Source organism: Heptranchias perlo, chromosome 13, assembly GCF_035084215.1.
Source record: "Heptranchias perlo isolate sHepPer1 chromosome 13, sHepPer1.hap1, whole genome shotgun sequence".
In the NCBI taxonomy this organism is placed as follows: domain Eukaryota; kingdom Metazoa; phylum Chordata; class Chondrichthyes; order Hexanchiformes; family Hexanchidae; genus Heptranchias; species Heptranchias perlo.
In genome coordinates this window covers 70,984,923-71,007,696 of record NC_090337.1, presented here as the reverse complement: position 1 = coordinate 71,007,696, position 22,774 = coordinate 70,984,923, and the positions used below count along the sequence as shown (strand labels likewise).

At 47.0% G+C, this 22,774-nt stretch overlaps 1 protein-coding gene across 20 annotated transcripts in view; it reads right to left on the bottom strand.

The window, feature by feature from the left end:
- The window catches only part of LOC137331694 (kyphoscoliosis peptidase-like), a 273,350-nt gene that overhangs the window by 65,142 nt on the left and 185,434 nt on the right, over window positions 1-22,774 (bottom strand). For 17 of the 20 annotated variants that reach the window (XM_067995661.1, XM_067995668.1, XM_067995667.1 and 14 more), the window contains 2 exons: window positions 15,208-15,264; window positions 3,248-3,289 (listed from right to left, as the gene is read on the bottom strand). The exons of 1 other annotated variant lie outside the window; for it this stretch is intronic. In XM_067995661.1, the coding sequence (XP_067851762.1) occupies window positions 3,248-3,289; window positions 15,208-15,264 (99 nt within the window). The remainder of the gene's footprint in view (window positions 1-3,247; window positions 3,290-15,207; window positions 15,265-22,774) is intronic. 2 more of the 20 variants (XM_067995663.1, XM_067995673.1) reach the window with 1 other exon arrangement.

Here is a 22,774-nt window from a genome sequence, read left to right as displayed (position 1 = left end):
TAATATCAAACAATCTTCCCTTCCTGGATTCTACAATGTGGCCTCTCTATGCATCATTTTCAGTCCTTTTGAGTCAATGGACATCTCAACATAAGCTTCAGTATTAGCAATATCTGAAGGTTGTCAGGTACAGTCCCCTTTTGTAAGTCTCAGTAGCAGAATTTCAATCCCCTAAAGGGGTCGGACTGGAATTTCCGAGATTTTTTCCCCCAAATTGGCCTGGGTTTTAATCTGTTTTACCGCCTCTCTCAGGAGATCACATGGTTTTTGGTGGGGTGGGGTGCACAAGGCATTGCAATTGTATGGGATAGGCTGGGTGGACTAAAGGGTCTATACCCGTTCATCATTGTTTGTGAGCAGGATGGTGCTTCAAGTAATATCTTCTCTCATGATGCCTTGAGCCAATAATTTTACAGTGTAAAACACAGTACCATTTAAATGTTCCGATATCCTTCTTTATGGGGTTTGTGCTTCTGACCGGTTTTCTTATGTAGAATGTTTTTAGATTTAATTAAGGATTCTTGGGGCCATTTGGCCACCTTGTGCTACCTCAGCTGTTCTCTGGACTTTGGACCTGTGCAGGATAGGAACCAATACACGGCACAAGTATTGAAGAAGGGGACATCCCTACTTCAAGGGCTTTCAGTTAAAGGTGAAGGAAAGTGGAGTACTTTCAATGTAAATTACCCTCCCCAACCAGATAATCAACCAAAGAAACAAGTTGAACACATTGAATAATGTAGTTAGTAGGAAGTATTTGCAGTTCTGTTATCCTTACCTGCCTCTGTGGAGGCACAATACAAAGTCACAAGGTGGATATGGATTGGGAAGGCCATTCCATCTAACTCATCCATCCAGAAAACTTGCACTCTCCCCATCACAGCATCTAATTGTCCCTTAAATGATTCCAAGGTTTTTGCCTCCCCTGTCCAACCCGTAAGTCCACTCCATTTGTTGGTTACTTGTAAGAAGAACTTACTGACATCACTAACTGACAAGTGTGCCCCTTTCTCTTACTGTCATGTTGCCTTGAAGTACTGTTCTATACTGTTTACTAGCTCTGTAAAGGCACTAAAAAGGATATAGAGGCACTGGAGAAGGTGCAATAAAGATTTACAAGGATGATACCAGAACTGAGAGGTTATACCCTATCAAGAAAGATTGTACAGGCTGGGGCTCTTTTCTCTGGAAAAAAGAAGGCTGAAGGATGACCTGATAGAGATCTTTACAATTATGAAGGGGCTCAATAGGGTAGACGTAGAGAAGATGTTTCCACTTGTGGGGGTGTCCAAAACTAGGGGTCATAAATATAAGATAGTCACTAACAAATCCAATAAGGAATTCAGGAGAAACATCTCTTCTCAGAGAGTGGTGAGAATGTGGAACTTGCTACAACAAGGAGTAGTTGAGGCGAATAGCATAGATGCATTTAAGGGGAAGCTAGATAAGTACATGAGGGAGAAAGGAATAGAAGGGTATGTTGATAGGGTTAGATGAAGTAAGGTGGGAGGATGCTCTTGTGGAGCATAAACGCTGGCACAGACCTGTTGGGCCGAATGGCCTGTTTCTGTGCTGTAGACTCAGTGTAATCTGTGGGGCCGCTCGTCAAGTTTCCGCCCTTTCAAGTCGTTCTTCATAACTCAGTCCTCTGACTCTAGGGATGAATCTTGTGGCTCAGCACTGTGCCCTTGTACCTTGGCAATCAAAACCGGACACAGTACACAAATTGTGGTCTGACCAGACCTTAAACAGTCTTGGCAGTAACATGCTCTGACTGGTACTGATTGAGAAATTCAGTTCGGCATTCTACTTGTTTTGTTGATTACAGCTCCGCAGTATTCTGACATAAGTGTCTTTACACAGAGAGTGGTGAGAATGTGGAACTTGTTGCCACAGGGGGTGTTTGCAATTGACATGTTTAAGGGAGGCTTGATGCATACATGAGGGAGAAGGGGATAGAGGGATACGGGGCAGGGTGGGAAGAGGTAATTAGAGTGGGAGGAGGCTGGTGTGGAGCATAAATACCGGCATAGACCAGTTGGGCCAAACGGCCTGTTTATGCTGTAGATTCTATTCCTGAGTCTACCTACATTCCTAGCTAGCTTTCAACTTCTCCCTTGGCTATTTTGACCCCATTGACACCATGGGAATCCTTCCTCTCATCAGGGTACACTCAGTTGGTATAAGTTATTGGATTGGCAAAGAGTAGCTACGTTAGAAGTCTCTCAAATGAGTTTGTAGTTCCTGATGTAAAACAGGAGGAACACAAGCTGAGTAGCAGCTGAATACTGGTCCCCACTCACCCAACACTGAACTCTCTTGGCTCAGACTGCTGGTTCTTGAACTATATTCCGATACTATCCAGAGGGAGAGCGTACTGTATTTTACATTGAAAGTACTTTTCACCCCAACATACATTTCCCTTGTCCCCCAAAGACTATGTTACCCTAAGGACTTTCCTTCGGGCTTTCACATTCCTGTTACAACAGCCCACAGTTTCCAACAGTGGTGCATCTCTTATATTTTGCAAGTAGCGACACATAGTGAGAGTGCTTGCTTTAGTGTCAGAGCACAGTGAATTCCATCACTAAAGAATGTTTACTGTAAACACAGATATGAGACACTCTTTCAAAAGAGCAAAGTGCTACATTAAAATTACCGAATGATTTGATGACATGTGTCTAAGCAATGTATGTTATTTTAAAAAAGACACTGATAGTGCCATCAATGTTGGCCTCTCTTTTAAATGACTATCATTTTAGAATCAGATCTACAAACTGCTTGCTGTTCCAGCAAGTATTTACTAAATGTGGTGACAAAACAATCACCTTGTTTTATTTAAAACATGGCGGTTGCTAAAAGAAACCAACCCAGGTCAAACATCTTACATTAATTATAACAAATATACAAATATGTCACAAGTGTTAATATTTGTCAAGCTCAAAATGTTTTCCACTGCAAACAAAGCCACTCAGCAACCCGACTGTGGGGAAAAGTTACAGGTAAGCTTTCTGGAGGGATCTGATCTTAAAAGGCTGTAGTTAGGCCCAAATGAAGATTCCTTTAATTGGCATAAACATGCAGATTTGATCATTAACTATTTCTTGAATAACTTTTTGACAAAATTAGATATTGGCTTTTCTGAACAGATTAAAATAAAAGCTTCTCATTGCTACAATAGCAAGTTAGTTTAATTGGCACAAGTGAGAAAAGTGAAGTTGAACAGTCCTACATCCACAATACCCACCTTCAATTTCTTTTAGCTTATATTTTTGACCATTGGCAAAACCTGCAATATCAACACAATGTTTTTCAGTAGTTATGCATCTTTGTGACATTGCATGCAGCGGCACAATGTGAGAGTAATCTCTTTTAACATATTTTACATTTTCAGATCCTTGGCAGATTTCTAAAGCTGACTGTAGTGATATTTCCCACAAAGTGTCAATATTCCCTGCTGCCTTGAAATGAAAACTTGACACATCTGATCATCAAACCTATGGCATTCACTGTAAGAGTGGTCTTGGGTAGAATTTCCCCGGGGACTCTCCCAATCGTCTGCCGAAACCTCAGCAGGAGAACCCTGGAGAAATGGCCATTTCTGCCGATCTTCTGCTGAAGTTATGGCGGATGATTGGCAGAATCGGATGAGACGTTAATCTGAAGCCCTATCTGTGCTCCAAGTGGATGTAAAAGATCCCATGGTACTATTTCGAAGAAGAGCTGGGGAGATTTTCCAGTCTCCTGGCTGGCAATCTTTCTTTAACCAATACCGGCAGATTAACTGGCTATTCATCTTGTTTACACTTTGTGGGATCCTGCTGTGCACAAATTGGAGGCTACGTTTTTCCCCATAATAACAGTGACTGTACTTGAAAAGTAATTCATTGGAAGACATTGTAAGAGTCCCTCTTGTTTGATGTCCATTTTATTTGAACCTTGCCTGAAAAGAATTCCAAGTTCTAATGATGCATTAATGGTTACTTAGAACATTTAACTAAATAGTCTAGTTTGTAAAACAAAAAAAAATCTCAAGTCCTAGTTTATTGAATTGATTATCTGTTTGACTAAAATTGTAGCCTTGGGTCTCTCTGGGAGTTGGGCTGAAATTGTGAAGGATCAGGTCTAATAGAGAGGGCAGCAAAGTTCTGTAATTCCTACTGAGTTCCCATTCAGTATGGGTGCACAGTTCAAAACTGCCTGGCATTTGGTGCCAAATTCTTAATCTCACTCAGAAGTCAGAAGGGGCTTCATTGGGAAATGGAAAGTGTTCTTCCATGTATGACGGTTCGGATAGAGTAGAGGGAACTTTCCTCTGCCTCTGACTAATGCTGTACCATTACTATTTTATGAAGGTGTCTACTGCTAACACTGAGCATAAAAAGAGGGAAAATACTTAATTCTCAAAAACTAACATCTAAAGAAAGAAATAGTGCCTTTATATAATGGCTTCACATAGCCCCTTTCATGTTCTCAGGATGCCCCAAAACGCTTTATAGCCAATGAAGTACTTTTGAAGTGTAGTCACTGTTGAAGGGGTTTGATAGGGTAGATGTAGAGAAGATGTTTCCAATTATGGGGGAATCCAAAACTAGGGGCCATAAATACAAGATAATCACTAATAAATTCTCTTTACTCAGAGAGTGGTGAGAATATGGAACTTGCTACCACATGGAGGTGAATGGTTGAGTATAGATGTATTTAAGGAGAAGCTAGATAAGCACATGAGGGAGAAAGGAATAAACATGAGAATATAAGAACATAAGAAATAGGAGCAGGAGGAGGCCATATGGCCCCTCGAGCCTGCTCTGCCATTCAATAAGATCATGGCTGATTTTCGACATCAACTCCACGTTCCTGCCCGGTCCCCATATCCCTTGATTCCCCAAAAGTCCAAAAATCTATCCATCTCAGCCTTGAATATATTCAACGACTCAGCATCCACAGCCCTCTGGGGTAGAGAATTCCAAAGATTTACAACCCTCTGAGTGAAGAAATTCCTCCTCATCTCAATCTTAAATGGCCGACCCCTTATCCTCAGACTATGCCCCCTAGTTCTAGGCTTTCCAACCAGGGGAAACAGCCTCTCAGCATCTACCCTGTCAAGCCCCCTCAGAATCTTATATGTTTCAATGATATCACCTCTCATTCTTCTAAACTCCAGAGAGTATAGGCCCATAGAAGGATATGTTGATAGGGTGAGATGAAGTAAAGTGGGAGGAGGCTCGTGTGGAGCATAAACACCAGCATAGACCTGTTGGGCCGAATGGGTCGTTTCTGTGGCGTAAAATTCAATGTAATTCGATGTTATGTAGAAAACACAGCAGCCGATTTGTGCACAGCAAGCTCTCACAATCAGCAATGACCAGATCATCTGTTTTAGGTGTTGGTTATCATAGTATCATAGTATCATGGTATGTTAAAGCACAGAAGGAGGCCATTCAGCTCATCGTGCCTGTACTGGCTCTTTGAAAGAGCTATCCAATTAGTCCCACTCCTCTGCTCTTTCCCCAGAGCCCTATAATTTTCTTCCCTTCAAGTATTTATCCAATTCCCTTTTGAAAGTTATTATTGAATCTGCTTCTACCGCCCTTTCAGGCAGTGCATTCCAGATCAAAACAACTCGCTGTGTAAAAAAATGTTTCTTCATGTCGACTCTGGTTCTTTTGCCGATCACTTTAAATCTGTGTCCTCTGGTTACCGACCCTTCTGTCACTGGAAACAGTTTCTCCTTATTTACTCTGTCAAAACCATTCAGGATTTTGAACACCTCAATCAAATCTCTTCTTAACCTTCTCTGTTCGAAGGAGAACAACCCCAGCTTCTCCAGTCTCTCCATGTAACTGAAATCCATCATCCCTGGTATCATTCTAGTAAATCTCCTCTGCACCCTCTCTAAGGCCTTGACATCCTTCCTAAAGTGTGGTGCCCAGAATTGACTCCAGCTGAGGTCTAACCAGTGTTTTATAAAGGTTTAGCATAACTTCCTTGCTTTTGTATTCTATGCCTCTATTATTAAAGCCCAGGGTCCCATATGTTTTTTAACAGCTTTCTCAACTTTTCCTGTCACCTTCAAAGATTTGTGTAAGTACATCCCCTGGTCTCTCTGTTCCTGCACTCCCTTTAAAATTGTACCATTTAGTTTATTTTGCCTCTCCTCATTCTTCCTACCAAAATGTATCACTTTTCACTTCTCTGCATTAAATTTCATCTGCCATGTGTCTGCCCATTTTACCAATCTGTCTATGTCTTCTTGAAGTCTATTATTATCCTTCACATTGTTCACTACATTCCCGGGTTTCGTGTCATCTACAAACTTTGAAAGTCTATATACACAACATCAACTGCACTACCTTCATCAACCATCTCCATTAGGTTAGAATCATAGAATCATAGAATGCCCTCCTGTGCTGTAACCATTCAGCCCATTGAGCCTGTGCCAGCTCTAAGTAAGAGCAATCCAGTTAGTCCCATTCCCTGCTCTTTCCCTGTAGCCCTGCAAATTTTTTCCCTTCAAGTATTTATCCAATTCCTTTTTGAAAACCATGATTGAATCCCTTTCAGCCAGCGCATTCCACATCATAACAAATTGACTGCGTTAAAAAGTTTTTCCTCATATCAACTTTGGTTCTTTTGCCAATCACCTGAAATCTGTGTTCTCTACCCTCCCACCAATGGGAACAGTTTCTCATTATTTACTTTATCTAAGCCCTTCATGATTTTGAACACTTCTATCAAATCTCCTCTAAGGAGAACAACCTTAAGGGATAAATGTTAGTGAGGATATTAGGAGAACTCCCCTGCTCTTCTTCAAGAGTGCTATGGGATCCTTTACATCTACCTGAGAGGGCAGATATTGCCTCAGACAGTGCAGCACTCATAGAGTCATAGAGTTATACAGCACGGATAGAGGCCCTTCGGCCCATCGTGTCCGTGCCGGCCATCAGCCCTGTCTACTCTAATCCCATATTCCAGCATTTGGTCCGTAGCCTTGTATGCTATGGCATTTCAAGTGCTCATCCAAATGCTTCTTGAATGTTGTGAGGGTTCCTGCCTCCACAACCCTCTCAGGCAGTGGAGGCAGGAACCCTCACAACATTCAATACTGTACTGGTGTATCAGCCAAGAATTTCTGCACCAGTCTCTGGGGTGGGACTCTGAACCCACAATCTTCTGATGTAAAGACAAGAGTGCTACCCACTGAGCCACAGCTAACACCGAATAATCTCATACCTCAAAGAGCACAAATACATCCCTAATCTTACTTAACCCTGTAATCAGCACAGAATTATTTCACTTAGATTATGAATTACAGCATTTAAATGTACTGTTTTTAATTATTTCTGTCTCTAAAAATATAAGTTTTACAATTCACCAGGCCAATTTTTGATTAATACGTTTTGTTTCTAATGAGCTAAACAGAAGCAGATTGAACAAATGTCCCCACTTGCTCATTCCTTTCCAGTGCAGCTAACAGAAATATTGCTTTGATATCCATTAGCTCCGAGCCATAAAGCAACATAATTTATATATAGTGAAGGCAGAACTGTCTACTACAGCTCCCTGCTGAAGGGCACGATCACTTTGTAAAAAAGAAAGAAACGGGAAATTCTGCTGTAAACACAATCTGATCATGTCTAATCCGGAGATCACACAAGACCATGTGAAAAGGATCAATTTGGGTATCCATCATCTGCTGAAAAGGGGAATGGGAGGGCATGTTATATATGCCCCCGAATAAAACCCCATGAACCCGCCTCACCCCCTGAATCAAACTCTATCACCCCCGCCTCACCCCCCGAATCAAACTCCATCACCCCCGCCTCACCCCCCGAATCAAACTCTATCACCCCCGCCTCACCCCCCGAATCAAACTCTATCACCCCCGCCTCACCCCCCGAATCAAACTCTATCACCCCCACCTCAACCCCTGAATCAAACCCCATCACCCCCGCCTCACCCCCCGAATCAAACTCTATCACCCCCGCCTCACCCCCCGAATCAAACTCTATCACCCCCACCTCAACCCCTGAATCAAACCCCATCACCCCCGCCTCACCCCCTGAATCAAACTCTATCACCCCCCGCCTCACCCCCCGAATCAAACTCTATCACCCCCACCTCAACCCCTGAATCAAACCCCATCACCCCCGCCTCACCCCCCGAATCAAACTCTATCACCCCCACCTCAACCCCTGAATCAAACCCCATCACCCCCGCCTCACCCCCCGAATCAAACTCCATCACCCCCGCCTCACCCCCTGAATCAAACTCTATCACCCCCGCCTCACCCCCCGAATCAAACCCCATCACCCCCGCCTCACCCCCTGAATCAAACTCTATCACCCCCACCTCAACACCTGAATCAAACCCCATCACCCCCGCCTCACCCCCCGAATCAAACTCCATCACCCCCGCCTCACCCCCTGAATCAAACTCTATCACCCCCGCCTCACCCCCTGAATCAAACTCTATCACCCCCGCCTCACCCCCTGAATCAAACTCTATCACCCCCGCCTCACCCCCTGAATCAAACTCTATCACTCCCGCCTCACCCCCTGAATCAAACTCTATCACCCCCGCCTCACCCCCCGAATCAAACTCTATCACCCCCGCCTCACCCCCTGAATCGAATCCCATCAGCCCCGCCTCACCCCCTGAATCAAACTCTATCACCCCCACCTCACCCCCCGAATCAAACTCTATCACCCCCACCTCACCCCCCTGAATCAAACCCCATCACCCCCGCCTCACCCCCCTGAATCAAACCCCATCACCCCCGCCTCACCCCCCTGAATCATAGAATCATAGAAGTTACAACATGGAAACAGGCCCTTCGGCCCAACATGTCCATGTCGCCCAGTTTATACCACTAAGCTAGTCCCAATTGCCTGCACTTGGCCCATATCCCTCTATACCCATCTTACCCATGTAACTGTCCAAATGCTTTTTAAAAGACAAAATTGTACCCGCCTCAACTACTGCCTCTGGCAGCTCGTTCCAGACACTCACCACCCATTGAGTGAAAAAATTGCCCCTCTGGACCCTTTTGTATCTCTCCCCTCTCACCTTAAATCTATGCCCCCTCGTTATAGACTCCCCTACCTTTGGGAAAAGATTTTGACTATCGACCTTATCTATGCCCCTCATTATTTTATAGACTTCTATAAGATCACCCCTTAACCTCCTACTCTCCAGGGAAAAAAGTCCTAGTCTATCCAACCTCTCCCTATAAGTCAAACCATCAAGTCCCGGTAGCATCCTAGTAAATCTTTTCTGCACTCTTTCTCGTTTAATAATATCCTTTCTATAATAGGGTGACCAGAACTGTACACAGTATTCCAAGTGTGGCCTTACTAATGTCTTGTACAACTTCAACAAGACATCCCAACTCCTGTATTCAATGTTCTGACCAATGAAACCAAGCATGCTGAATGCCTTCTTCACCACCCTATCCACCTGTGACTCCACTTTCAAGGAGCTATGAACCTGTACTCCTAGATCTCTTTGTTCTATAACTCCCCCCAACGCCCTACCATTAACGGAGTAGGTCCTGGGTGATAGAATCAAACTCTATCACCCCCGCCTCACCCCCGAATCAATCTCTATCACCCCCGCCTCACCCCCGAATCAAACTCTATCACCCCCGCCTCACCCCCGAATCAAACTCTATCACCCCCGCCTCACCCCCGAATCAATCTCTATCACCCCCGCCTCACCCCCTGAATCAAACCCCATCACCCCCGCCTCACCCCCTGAATCAAACCCCATCACCCCCGCCTCACCCCCTGAATCAAACTCTATCACCCCCGCCTCACCCCCTGAATCAAACTCTATCACCCCCGCCTCACCCCCTGAATCAAACCCCATCACCCCCGCCTCAAACCCCATCACCCCCGCCTCACCCCCTGAATCAAACTCTATCACCCCCGCCTCACCCCCTGAATCAAACTCTATCACCCCCGCCTCACCCCCCGAATCAAACCCCATCACCCCCGCCTCACCCCCCGAATCAAACCCCATCACCCCCGCCTCACCCCCGAATCAATCTCTATCACCCCCGCCTCACCCCCCGAATCGAACCCCATCAGCCCCGCCTCACCCCCTGAATCAAACCCCATCACCCCCGCCTCACCCCCCGAATCAAACCCCATCACCCCCGCCTCACCCCCCGAATCAAACCCCATCACCCCTGCCTCACCCCCCGAATCAAACCCCATCACCCCCCGCCTCACCCCCTGAATCAAACCCCATCACCCCCCGCCTCACCCCCTGAAGCTTCAGTTGACACTTTATGTGACTCCAGGGAGTTTGGAGTCTATCACTTGTATGAAATCAAATGACTTGTTCACATTTCCCAGGTTGACTAATGACTATTCCGGTACTTGCTCACTTTATCTTAAAGCATTTTCAAGACACTAACATTACAGTTTAAACCTATCTTCCCAGTGTCAGTCATTCAAGTTTTTTATCGTTGCTTAAAACCACCTGTGATTAGTGCTTTAAGATCATTGTCAGAACCTGAACAGGTTGGAAGCAGAGCTAGCAGCGTGTGTCTTAATCCAGACCTTAGTTTTCAGTCCCATCTTCAAGACTAGTTACTTAAAGAGGACAATATCTCTTGTTTTTAACCTGACACTGCAGCAATTACCTGCAGCTGCCAGTTGCTCTTCAACAAATGTTCTACATTTGTGAATTTATCTGGTCTGCTCACAATAAATACCAACAAAGCAGTCAGATTTGACATTTTCAATTGACCCCCAGCCTCAACAGCTTTTTGAGGAGAGTGTTCCAGATTTCCACTCCCCTTTGTGTGAAGAAATGCTTCCTGACATCACCCCTGAACAGCCCAGCTCTAATTTTAAGGTTATTCCCCCTTATTCTGGACTCACCCACCAGAGGAAATAGATTCTCTCTATCTACCCCATCAAATCCTTTAATCATCTCAAACACCCCAATTACCCCCTAATCTTCCATACTCAAGGGACGACAAGCCCAGTCTATGCAACCTGTCCTCATAATTTAAACTGAATGCAATATCTCCAGATGGGGTCTGATCAGAGTTTTATAGAACCACAGAAAGTTAAGGTGCAGGAGGAGCCTATGTTCCTAGGAGGAGGCCCTTCGGCCCATCGTGTCCATGCCGGTAGAAAAATAATTATCCAGCTTAATCCCACTTTCCAGCTCCTGGTCAGTAGCCCTGTAGGTTACGGCACTTCAGGTGCACATTCAAGTACTTTTTAAATGAGTTGAGGGTTTCTGCTTCTACCACCCTTTCAGGCAGTGAGTTCCAGACCCCCACCACCCTCTGGGTGAAAAAATTTCTCCTCAGCTCCCCTCTAATCCTTCGACCAAACACTTTAAATCTATGCCCCCTGGTCGCTGACTGCTCTGCAAAGGGAAATAGGTCCTCCCTATCCACTGAAGGGATTCGCAAAATTTCACATGTTCCCCCCACCCCGAAGATTTATTGGAGTTATTAAAGAAACCCTGGTGTGACTGTTTTAAAAAATCCAAGGTCTCTCAAAATGGCTGCAGTCAGACACATGGCCGAGGACCGGCAGATTTGAAATTGCATTCTCAACAACTCGGCAGGCTTCGTGTCTCAGACAGGTTTCTTTAAACAATGCAGCTGCATTCTAGCCCTGAGGCAAGCTATCAACATGGCCGGCCAACACATCAAAATTCGAGCAGGAAGTGATCGCAGGACAAAAGGTGAACCATCAAGGTACATTCGGAACAATGGTAAAGCAGTTAGCGAACAGATCGATACAGGAAACGGCCATTAATGTAAATGGGCCAGAGATGGGGTCCTTTGTCTTACGTTTCGTGCTTAAATCAAACAATGAAGCAAGCTGATGAGGTACGAAAAAAAAACCTGTTACCAAGAGGGTATAACTGGGGCTGCCCAGTATCTCTCTCGAGCTGCTCTCTTCGCCTGGTGGCCGGGGTCCTGCTGCTCACTAGCTCAGACTTGAGAAGGAAGGCCATCCAGAAAAATCTCGCAAACGCAGCAGGAGGCCAGGCCTTTTTCATCTGTTTCACCGGTGAGCATTAATTTTCTGGCCGCCACAAGACAACCTAGCATAAGTGTAAGGTTGGGGGTTAAAGGGGATATTGCTAAACTTGTGATTTTAGAATTTTCCCTCGATGTGTCCGTTTCTTTCAACCCGATAAGTGTAAGACTGTATTACATCCATAGCGATTTCTTTATCTTCTGTATTATACTGTTTACCTTGTAGTTTTAGTTTTCTTATTAATAAACATTGGTTTTCCTTGTACCAATCCACTGGTCTGTTTGTCTGTCTTTGTTACCACTCGATAAGTCCTCAGCTCAGAATCAGGAAGGGGTAAGCGATTCGCAACCGCACTGCGGGCAGGGCAGCTCAGGAAAACATAACTGGCTGACCTATTATAAGCCCGAGAAACAGTAAAAAAGAAACCCCTTTACACCACTCTATCTAGGCCCTTCATAATTTTATACACCTCAATTAAATCACCCCTCAGCCTCCTCTGTTCCGATGAAAACAACCCTAGCCTATCCAATCTTTCCTCATAGCTAAAATTCTCCAGTGCAGGCAACATGACAGTTATGACAGTGCTATCAAGCGGCACTTACTCACCAATAACCTGCTCACCGATGCTCAATTTGGGTTCCGCCAGGACCACTCGGCTCCAGACCTCATTACAGCCTTGGTCCAAACATGGATAAAAGAGCTGAATTCCAGAGGTGAGGTGAGAGTAACTGCCCTTGACATCAAGGCAGCATTTGACCGAGTGTAGCACCAAGGAGCCCTAGTAAAATTGAAGTCAATGGGAATCGGGGGAAAATTCTCCAGTGGCTGGAATCATACCTAGCGGTTGGTAGTGGTTGTTGGAGACCAATCATCTCAGCCCCAGGACATTGCTGCAGGAGTTCCTCAGGGCAGTGTCCTAGGCCCAACCATCTTCAGCTGCTTCATCAATGACCTTCCCTCCATCATAAGGTCAGAAATGGGGTTGTTCGCAGATGATTGCACAGTGTTCAGTTCCATTCGCAGTCCCTCAGATAATGAAGCAGTCCGAGCCCGCATGCAGCAAGACCTGGACAACATCCAGGCTTGGGCTCATAAGTGGCAAGTAACATTCGCACCAGACAAGTGCCAGGCAATGACCATCTCCAACAAGAGAGAGTCTAACCACCTCCCCTTGACATTCAACGGCATTACCATCGCCGAATCCCCCACCATCAACATCCGAGGGGTCACCATTGACCAGAAACTTAACTGGACCAGCCATATAAATACTGTGGCTACGAGAGCAGGTCAGAGGCTGGGTATTCTGCGGCGAGTGACTCACCTCCTGACTCCACAAAGCCTTTCCACCATTTACAAGGCACAAGTCAGGAGTGTGATGGAATACTCTCCACTTGCCCGGATGAGTGCAGCTCCAACAACACTCAAGAAGCTCGACACCATCCAGGACAAAGCAGCTTGATTGGGACCCCATCCACCACCCTAAACATTCACTCCCTCCACCACCAGCGCACCGTGGCTGCAGTGTGTACCATCCACAGGATGCACTGCAGCAACTCACGGCTTCTTCGACAGCACCTCCCAAACCCGCGACCTCTACCACCTAGAAGGACAAGGGCAGCAGGCACATGGGAACAACACCACCTGCATGTTTCCCTCCAAGTCACCTCCAAGTGGAAATATATCGCCGTTCCTTCATCGTCACTGGGTCAAAATCCTGGAACTCCCTTCCTAACAGCACTGTGGGAGAATCTTCACCACATGGACTGCAGCAGTTCAAGAAGGCGGCTCACCACCACCTTCTCAAGGGCAATTAGGGACGGGCAATAAATGCTGGCCTCGCCAGCGACGCCCACATCCCATGAACGAATAAAAAAAAACCTCGTACATCTCCTCTCTAGTGTAATCACACCTTTCCTGTAATGTGGTGACCAGAACTGGACGCAGTACTCAAGCCATGGCCTAATTAGTGTTTTATACAGTTCTGGCATAATCTCCCTGCTCTTATATTCTGTGCCTCGGCTAATAAAGGAAAGTATCCCATATGCCTTTTTAACCACCTTATTTGCCTGTCTTGCTACCTTCAGGGATCTGTGGACATGCATTCCAAGGTCCCTCACGTCCTCTACATCTCTCCGTATCCTCCCATTTATTGTGTACTCCCTTTCCTTGTTTGCCCTCCCCAAATGCATTACCTCACACTTCTCCAGATTGAATTCCATTTGCCACTTTTCTGCCCACCTGACCAGTCCATTGATATCTTCCTGCAGTCTACAACTTTCCTCCTCACTATCAACCACATGGCCAATTTTTGTTTCATCTGCAAACTTGTTAATCATTTAGGTCTAAATCATTAATATATACCACAAAAAGCACCCTGTGGAACCCCACTGGAAACAGCCTTCCAGTCACCCTTTGCTTCCTGCCATTAAGCTAATTTTGGATCCAACTTGTCACTTTCCCTTGGATCCCATGGGCTTTTACTTTTCTGACCAGTCTACCATGTGGGACCTTGTCAAAAGCCTTGCTAAAATCCATGTACACTACATCAAAGGTGCTACCCTCATCGACCCTCCTTGTAACCTCCTCAAAAAATTAAATCAAGTTAGTCAGACATAACCTTCCCTTAACAAATCCACGGTGACTGTCCTTGATTAATCCGTGCCTTTCAAAGTGACGGTTTATACTGTCACTCAGAATTGTTTCCAATAATTTGCCCACCACCGAGATTAGGCTGACTGGCCTATAATTACTTGGTCTATCCTTTTATCCCTTTTTAAACAATGGTACAACATTAGCAGTTCTCCAATCCTCCGGCACCATGCCTGTCGCCAGAGTAGATGTGAAAATTATGGTCAGAGCCTCCGCTTTTTCCTCCCTTGCTTCTTTTAACAGCCTGGGATACATTTCATCCAGGCCTGGCGATTGATCTACTTTCAAAGATGCTAAACCCCTTAATACTTCCTCTCTCACTATGTTTATTCCATCCAATATTTCACACTCCTCCTCCTTAACTACAATGTCTGCAACGTCCCCCTCTTTTGTGAAGACAGACGCAAAGTATTCGTTATATAACTGTAACATAACTTTATCCGGGCTGTTTATTACAAGGTTTATAATAACAGTGTTGATGGTAATGAATCAGTCAATCTGCTTAATTAAGAGAAACATATGAAAGCTAAATACACCAAACCTTTTTTCTCTTTGTGTTCCTGGGAAGCTTCAGATCCTTTTTTGGTTGTTTTTTTTCCTATGGAGAGTTTTAATCATCAGTTCAGATTAGGAAATCCTGTTAAATAAGACTGATAATATTCATAAGATAATGTTACAGCAAAGCATATTTAAGGTGTATCCGAGGGCAATGTCACAGCATCACCATTGGAGTATAAGAATCACCAATCCTAATGGTATGGGATATTCTTTGCAATCTTCAACATGTCTACTGTCGTCCACTAAGTGTCAGCCTTGGCTCAATGGTAGCACTCTCCTCTCTGAGAAGATTGTGGGTTCAAGCCTCACTTCTGCACTGAGGGGGCACTCATTGTCAGTGGGGCTGTCTTTCAGCTAAGACTGAAGTCCCATCTACCTGCTCCAGTGGATATAAAAGGTCCCACTATTAGGTATGGTAGCTTAGTGGTTATGTTACTGGATTAGTAAGCCAGAGGCCTGGACTAATAATCCGGGGTTATGAAATCATAATCCCGCCATGGTAGCTGGGGAATTTAAATTCAATTAATTAAATAAAATCTGGGATTAAAAAAAAACTAGTATCAGTAATGGTGGCCATGAAACTACCGGATTGTCGTAAAAACCCATCTGGTTCATGAATGTCCTTTAGGGAAGGAAACCTGCCGTCATTACCCGGTCTGGTCTATATGTGACTCCAGACCCACAGCAATGTGGTTGATTCTTAGTTGCCCTCTGAAATGGCCCAGAAAGCCACTCAGTTGTAAAATCTCACTAAAAAAAGTCATAATAAGAATAAAACCGGATGGACCACTAGGCACCGGACATGACAAAGGCAAACCAAGCCCAGTTGATCCTGCAAAGTCCTCCTCACTAACATCTGGGGACTTGTGCCAAAATTGGGAGAGCTGTCCCACAGACTAGTCAAGCAACAGCCTGACATAGCCATTTCACTTAATCATACCTTTCAGCCAACGTCCCAGACTCTTCCATTAACATCCCTGGATATGTTCTGTCCCACCGGCAGGGCAGACCAACAAGAGGTGGCGGTACAGTGATATACAGTCAGGAGGGAGTGGCCCTGGGAGTCTTCAACATTGACACTGGAACTCATGGCATCAGGTCAAACATGGGCAAGGGAAACCTCCTGCTGATTACCACCTACCGTCCTCCCTCAGCTGATGAATCAGTCCTCCTCCATGTTGAGTACCACTTGGAGGAAGCACTGAGGGCACAGCATATACTCTGGGTGGGGGACTTCAATGTCCATCACCAAGAGTGGTTCGGTAGCACCTCGGCTGACCAAGCTGGCTAAGCCCTGATGGACATAGCTGCCAGACTGGGCCTGCGGCAGGTGGTGAGCGAACCAACATGGGGGAGTAAACCTACTTGACCTCGTCCCTCACCAATCTACCTGTCACAGATGTATCTGTCCATGACAGTATTGGTAGGAGTGACCACTGCACAGTCCTTGTGGAGATGAAGTCCCGTCTTAGCACTGAGGACACCATCCAACATGTTGTGTGGCACTACTAACTGTGCTAAATGGGATAGATTCAAAACAGATCTATCAGCGCAAAACTGGGCATCCATGAGGCGCTGTGGGCTATCAGCAGCAGCAGAATTGTATTCCAGCACAATTGGTAACCTCATGGCCCGACATGTTCCTCACTCTACCATTACCAACAAGCCAGGGGATCAACCCTGGTTCAATGAGGAGTGTCGAAGAGCATGCCAGGAGCAGCACCAGGCGTACCTAAAAATGAGGTGCCAACCTGGTGAAGCTACAACTCAGGACTACATGTATGCTAAACAGCGGAAGCAACATGCTATAGACAGAGCTAAGCGATCCCACAACCAACGGATCAGATCAAAGCTTTGCAGTCCTGCCACATTCATTTGTGAATGGTGGTGGACAATTAAACAACTAACAAGAGGAGGAGGCTCTGTAAACATCCCCATCCTCAATGACGGTGGAGTCCAGCACGTGAGTGCAAAAGACAAGGCTGAAGCGTTTGCAACCATCTTCAGCCAGAAGTGCCGAGTGGATGATCCATCTCGGCCTCCTCCCGATATCCCCACCATCACAGAAGCCAGTCTTCAGCCAATTTGATTCAATCCACGTGATATTAAGAAACGGCTGAGTGCACTGGATACAGCAAAGGCTATGGGCCCTGACAACATCCCGGCTGTAGTGCTGAAGACTTGTGCTCCAGAACTAGCCGTGCTTCTAGCCAAACTGTTCCAATACAGCTACAACACTGGTATCTACCAGACAATGTGGAAAATTGCCCAGGTATGTCCTGTCCACAAAAAGCAGGACAAATCCAATCCGGCCAATTACCGCCCCATCAGTCTACTCTCAATCATCAGCAAAGTGATGGAAGGTGTCATCGACATTGCAATCGAGCGGCACTTACTCACCAATATCCTGCTCACCGATGCTCAGTTTGGGTTCCGTCAGGACCACTCGGCTCCAGACCTCATACAGCCTTGGTCCAAACATGGACAAAAGAGCTGAATTCCAGAGGTGAGGTGAAAGTGACTGCCCTTGACATCAAGGCAGCTTTTGACCGAGTGTGGCACCAAGGAGCCCTAGTAAAATTGAAGTCAATGGGAATCAGGGGCTGGAGTCATACCAGCACAAAGGAAGATGGTAGTGGTTGTTGGAGGCCAATCATCTCAGCCCCAGGACATTGCTGCAGGAGTTCCTCAGGGCAGTGTCCTAGGCCCAACAATCTTCAGTTGCTTCATCAATGACCTTCCCTCCATCATAAGGTCAGAAATGGGGATGTTCGCTGCTGATTGCACAGTGTTCAGTTCCATTCGCAACCCCTCAGATAATGAAGCAGTCCGAGCCCGCATGCAGCAAGACCTGGACAACATCCAGGCTTGGGCTGATAAGTAGCAAGTAACATTCGCGCCAGACAAGTGCCAGACAATGACCATCTCTATCAAGAGAGAATCTAACCACCTCCCCTTGACATTCAACGGCATTACCATCGCCGAATCCCCCACCATCAACATCCTGGGGGTCACCATTGACCAGAAACTTAACTGGACCAGCCATATAAATACTGTCGCTACAATAGCAGGTCAGAGGCTGGGTATTCTGTGGCGAGTGACTCACCTCCTGACTCCCCAAAGCCTTTCCACCATCTACAAGGCACAAGTCAGGAGTGTGATGGAATACTCTCCACTTGCCTGGATGAGTGCAGCTCCAACAACACTCAAGAAGCTCGACACCATCCAGGACAAAGCAGCCTGCTTGATTGGCACCCCATCCACCACCCTAAACATTCACTCCCTTCACCACTGGTGCACTGTGGCTGCAGTGTGTACCATCCACAGAATGCACTGCAGCAATTCGCCAAGGCTTCTTCGACAGCACCTCCCAAACCCGCGACCTTTACCACCTAGAAGGACAAGGGCAGCAGGCACATGGGAACAACACCACCTGCACGTTCCCCTCCGAGTCACACACCATCCCGACTTGGAAATATATCGCCGTTCCTTCATCGTCGCTGGGTCAAAATCCTGGAACTCCCTTCCTAACAGCACTGTGGGAGAACCTTCACCACACGGACTGCAGCGGTTCAAGAAGGCGGCTCACCACCACCTTCTCAAGGGCAATTAGGGATGGGCAATAAATGCTGGCCTCGCCAGTGACGCCCACATCCCATGAATGAATACAAAAAAAGAGCAGGCAGTTCTCCTGATGTCCTGCCCAATATTCTTTCCTCAATCAACCCTACCGAAACAAAACAGATTATCTGGACATTTATCTCATTGTGCTTTGTGGGATCTTACTGTGCTCAAATTGCCTGCTGTGTTTACCTACAAAACAAAAGTGACTGCACTACAAAATAACTTGTGGACTTTGGGCATGCAAGGTGCTATATAAATTATCTTAATTGACTTTCTAGTAAAACATTATATACTAGAATTAAAGGAACATTATCATCTGCTAAGATTTTGGTCTCTTTTGTCCAATATTTCGGTGCACCACTGCCTTTCATATTCACTCTGCCAAGAAGTTTTGGGTTTAATGTGAGCCCTGCCTTCATGTTAACTGTTTGCAAAAACCTTATTTTTGTTTTATCAATGTGTGATGATGTAAATCATATTGAAACGCATCATCATGTCATTTTAAACAATGTTATCAGGATGAAAATCATTCTCCCCAGACCAGAAAACCGGTGATGCTAAATATTCTCTCCTGAAAGTAATGCCTCTTTAAGAAAGACGGAGAATTGTTCATTATAAAGGCGCTAGATCCAAGAAAACAGTGGGCCCGATGTTAGCAGGGCTGCGGGTTTCCGGCGGGGGGGCTATCGGGCGCGTGGGTAACGCGCCCGGTGAAATTAGTCAGCTTCCCGCGCGATTGTAGCATCCAATCCACTAATTGGATCCACTTACCTGCTCCTCCGGGTTCCCCACTGCTGATCTGCGCGTCGGGCGGGCTGCGCATGCGCAGTAAGATCTGTCAGCTGGGGCAGCTCTATTTAAAGGGGCAGTCCTCCACTGACAGATGCTGCAACAAATAGCAAAAATTACAGCATGGAGCAGCCCAGGGGGAAGGCTGCTCCCAGTTTAATGATGCCTCACTCCAGGTATCAATACATGGGGTGAGGAGGAGGGGAAGGACAGAGATCTTCCACCCGGCGGGCGGGAGGAAGCGGCCTGCCTCTGCCACCAGGAAGGCCTGGCTCGAGGTGGCAGAGGAGGTCACCTGCACCACCAACATATCGTCCACCTGCATACAGTGCAGGAGGCGCTGCAATGACCTAAGTAGGTCAGCCAAAGTGAGTATACTTACTCATTCCCCTACACTCCGTCTGCCACATCACCGCCCCCACCCCACATCTCCTTCTGCACTGCCAACACTACTCTGTCATATCACTCCTCACACCCACTCAAAGCTCATCCTCATCTTACCTGCACTTACTCACCTCGCCAGTACTCATCCCGCCACTACCACTCAACCCAATCCTCATATAATCTCATGGCTCTATCTCATACTCACCCTCTCGTGCATCTCTTTCACGGCCAGCCTCACTCAACCTGCCACCACCTGTGCTGCAGCCACAGGGCATGCATCACATATGTGCAGTAGGAAGCGTAAGGCAAACGTGTCGTGAGCCTGAAGGGGATGCACAAGGGTGTTTGAGGGTTTGTCACGGGTGTTACATATATTGAATTTCTGACCAACTCACATTACATATTATATTGGCACCACTACTGCCATGTCTTCGCGAATCCTGTCTGGTTTGTGCAATAATGCCCTTTCCTGAGGATCACAATGAAGACCCACAACTGATGCCACCCATTGTGTCACTGCAGAGTGGGTGTCGGTGTATTTGCAGGGCTCTTTTGCGTTGACGACTGAGAGACATCGGCGATGTCCCTGGTTGCACCCTGGAAGGATGCGGAGGAGAAGTTGTTGAGGGCAGTGGTGACTTTGACAGCGACAGGTAAGAAGATGGTGCTCGGGCCAGCCAGGAGCAGCTCGGCATGAAAGATGCTGCAGATGTCCACGACTACATGTCGAGTGACTCTGAGCCTCCGTGTGCACTGCTGCTCAGAGAGGTCCAGGAAGCTGAGCCTCGGTCTGTGGACCCTGTGGCGAGGGTAGTGCCCTCTGCGACGCATCTCTCTCTGCGGTTGCCCTCCCTCCTGCTGTGCAGGTGGATGTGTCACAGCACTGTGTTGTGGAGCTCCACGTGTCAGAGGTGGACGGCGTGGATGGTGAGGCTGGTGATGCTGTTCGCCCTCCGAGGAGGTCATGACTGCAGCTACGGCGGCCCCCATCCGCAAGATGTACATATGAGGGGGTCCGCAAGGTAGGTACATGTCTCCGGACCCCGGGGTAAGTGTGCAAGTTGGTGAATTTTATTGTTAGGAGGAGGGTGGTGGAGGCCAAACTTTGTCCAAAGTGACAGAGTGGCCTCCTGCAATGAGTGAGGGTCTCCCCCCACCTGTCAAATGGACCTTTGCAGCTGCCACAGACTGACAGCTGGAACACGTCCATTTGACCTGGGAGTGTTTCCCCCAGTACGGGAAACAGTCCCGGTTTGCTCTAAAATCCCACCCCTCGTCACATAATCCCTTAATCAGGTCAGTTAATGACCTGAAATACCTAAATAAATACTTTCAAGTGGCATCCCGCTGGCTTTAATTGCCTGCGGGGGCTGCGCGCGCACGCCGGCGCGTCAGCGGGGAACCCGGAAGTGCACGGGTTCGAGGCGGGCTCCGGTCCCGCTTCGGGATTCTACGATTTTCGGAGCCCCCCCGCCAGGAACGCACCCGATAGCGGGTGCTAAAATGACGCCCAGTGTTTCCAATTATGGGTTGGTCTAACGAGGTGTGAACTATTGAACTGATCCGATGGAGCTTCACATAGGAATATAGGAATTTCCACACAAAACAAGACCACAGTCCATCCTGGTAGTCACCTGATTCAATAATAATTGGACATGAGGTGAGGAAACCCCCAGTGCTGGAGAGCTTTGGGAACCATAGGTCCAAAATGACCTGTTCCTCCCGAGCCTGTTACACTCACCACATGTCATGTCTCAAATTACTCACATACTGTGGCCCCGATATTAGGGTGGAGACGGGATGGCAGCAGGAGGGGTCAATGGGCACACGGGCAACCTGCCAATAAAAAATGTCCGTTTCCCACGCGATCGCCAGTGAATTGGTGCCACTTTGCGTGGCTTCCGGGTTTGCCGTCGGAGAGCTGGGCAGCGGGCGGACTGCGCACCCGCATCACAGGCTGTCAGCTGGAGGGGCTCTATTTAAAGGGGCAGTCCTCAAGGGCTTTTCCTGGAGCAAACACCCACACAGCACAATGGAGCAGCACAGGGGCAAGGCTGCTCCAAGATTCAGCGATGCCTCACTCCAGGTGCTACTGGATGGGGTGAGGAGGAGGAGGGATATTTTCTACCCGGCGGACGGGAGGAAGTGGCCTGCCTCTACTACCAAGAAGGCCTGGCTCGAGGTGGCAGAGGAGGTCACCAGCAGCAGCAACATCTCCCTCACCTGGATCCAGTGCAGGAAGCGCTTCAATGGCCTGACTAGGTCAGTCAAAGTGAGTACACTTACTCATTCTCCTACACTCCGTCTTCCACATCACCGCCCCCACCCCTCAACTCATTCTGCACTGCCAACACTACTCGATCACATCACTCCTCACACCCACTCAAAGCTCATCCTCACTTCCTCACTACCTGCACTTCCTCACCTCCCCATTACTCACCCCACCATGACCACTCAACCCAATCCTCAGACAATGTCATGGCTCTGTCTCATACTCACCCTCTGATGCATCTCTTTCACTAACAGCCTCACCCAAACCAATGCATTCATCGGTTGGTCACTTCATCATCACTCACTCACGCGTCACTACTTTCTCCCCTGAAAGGAGAAGAGAGCTCAGAATGCATGGGAGAGGGTGAGGACCGGAGAGGGGGGCCGTAACAAATCGTCATCTTTACAGAGGCGGAGCAGGAGGCATTGGAGCTCAGCCGAACCCTCGAGTGCCTGTCCGTCTGGTGACAGAACTTTAACAT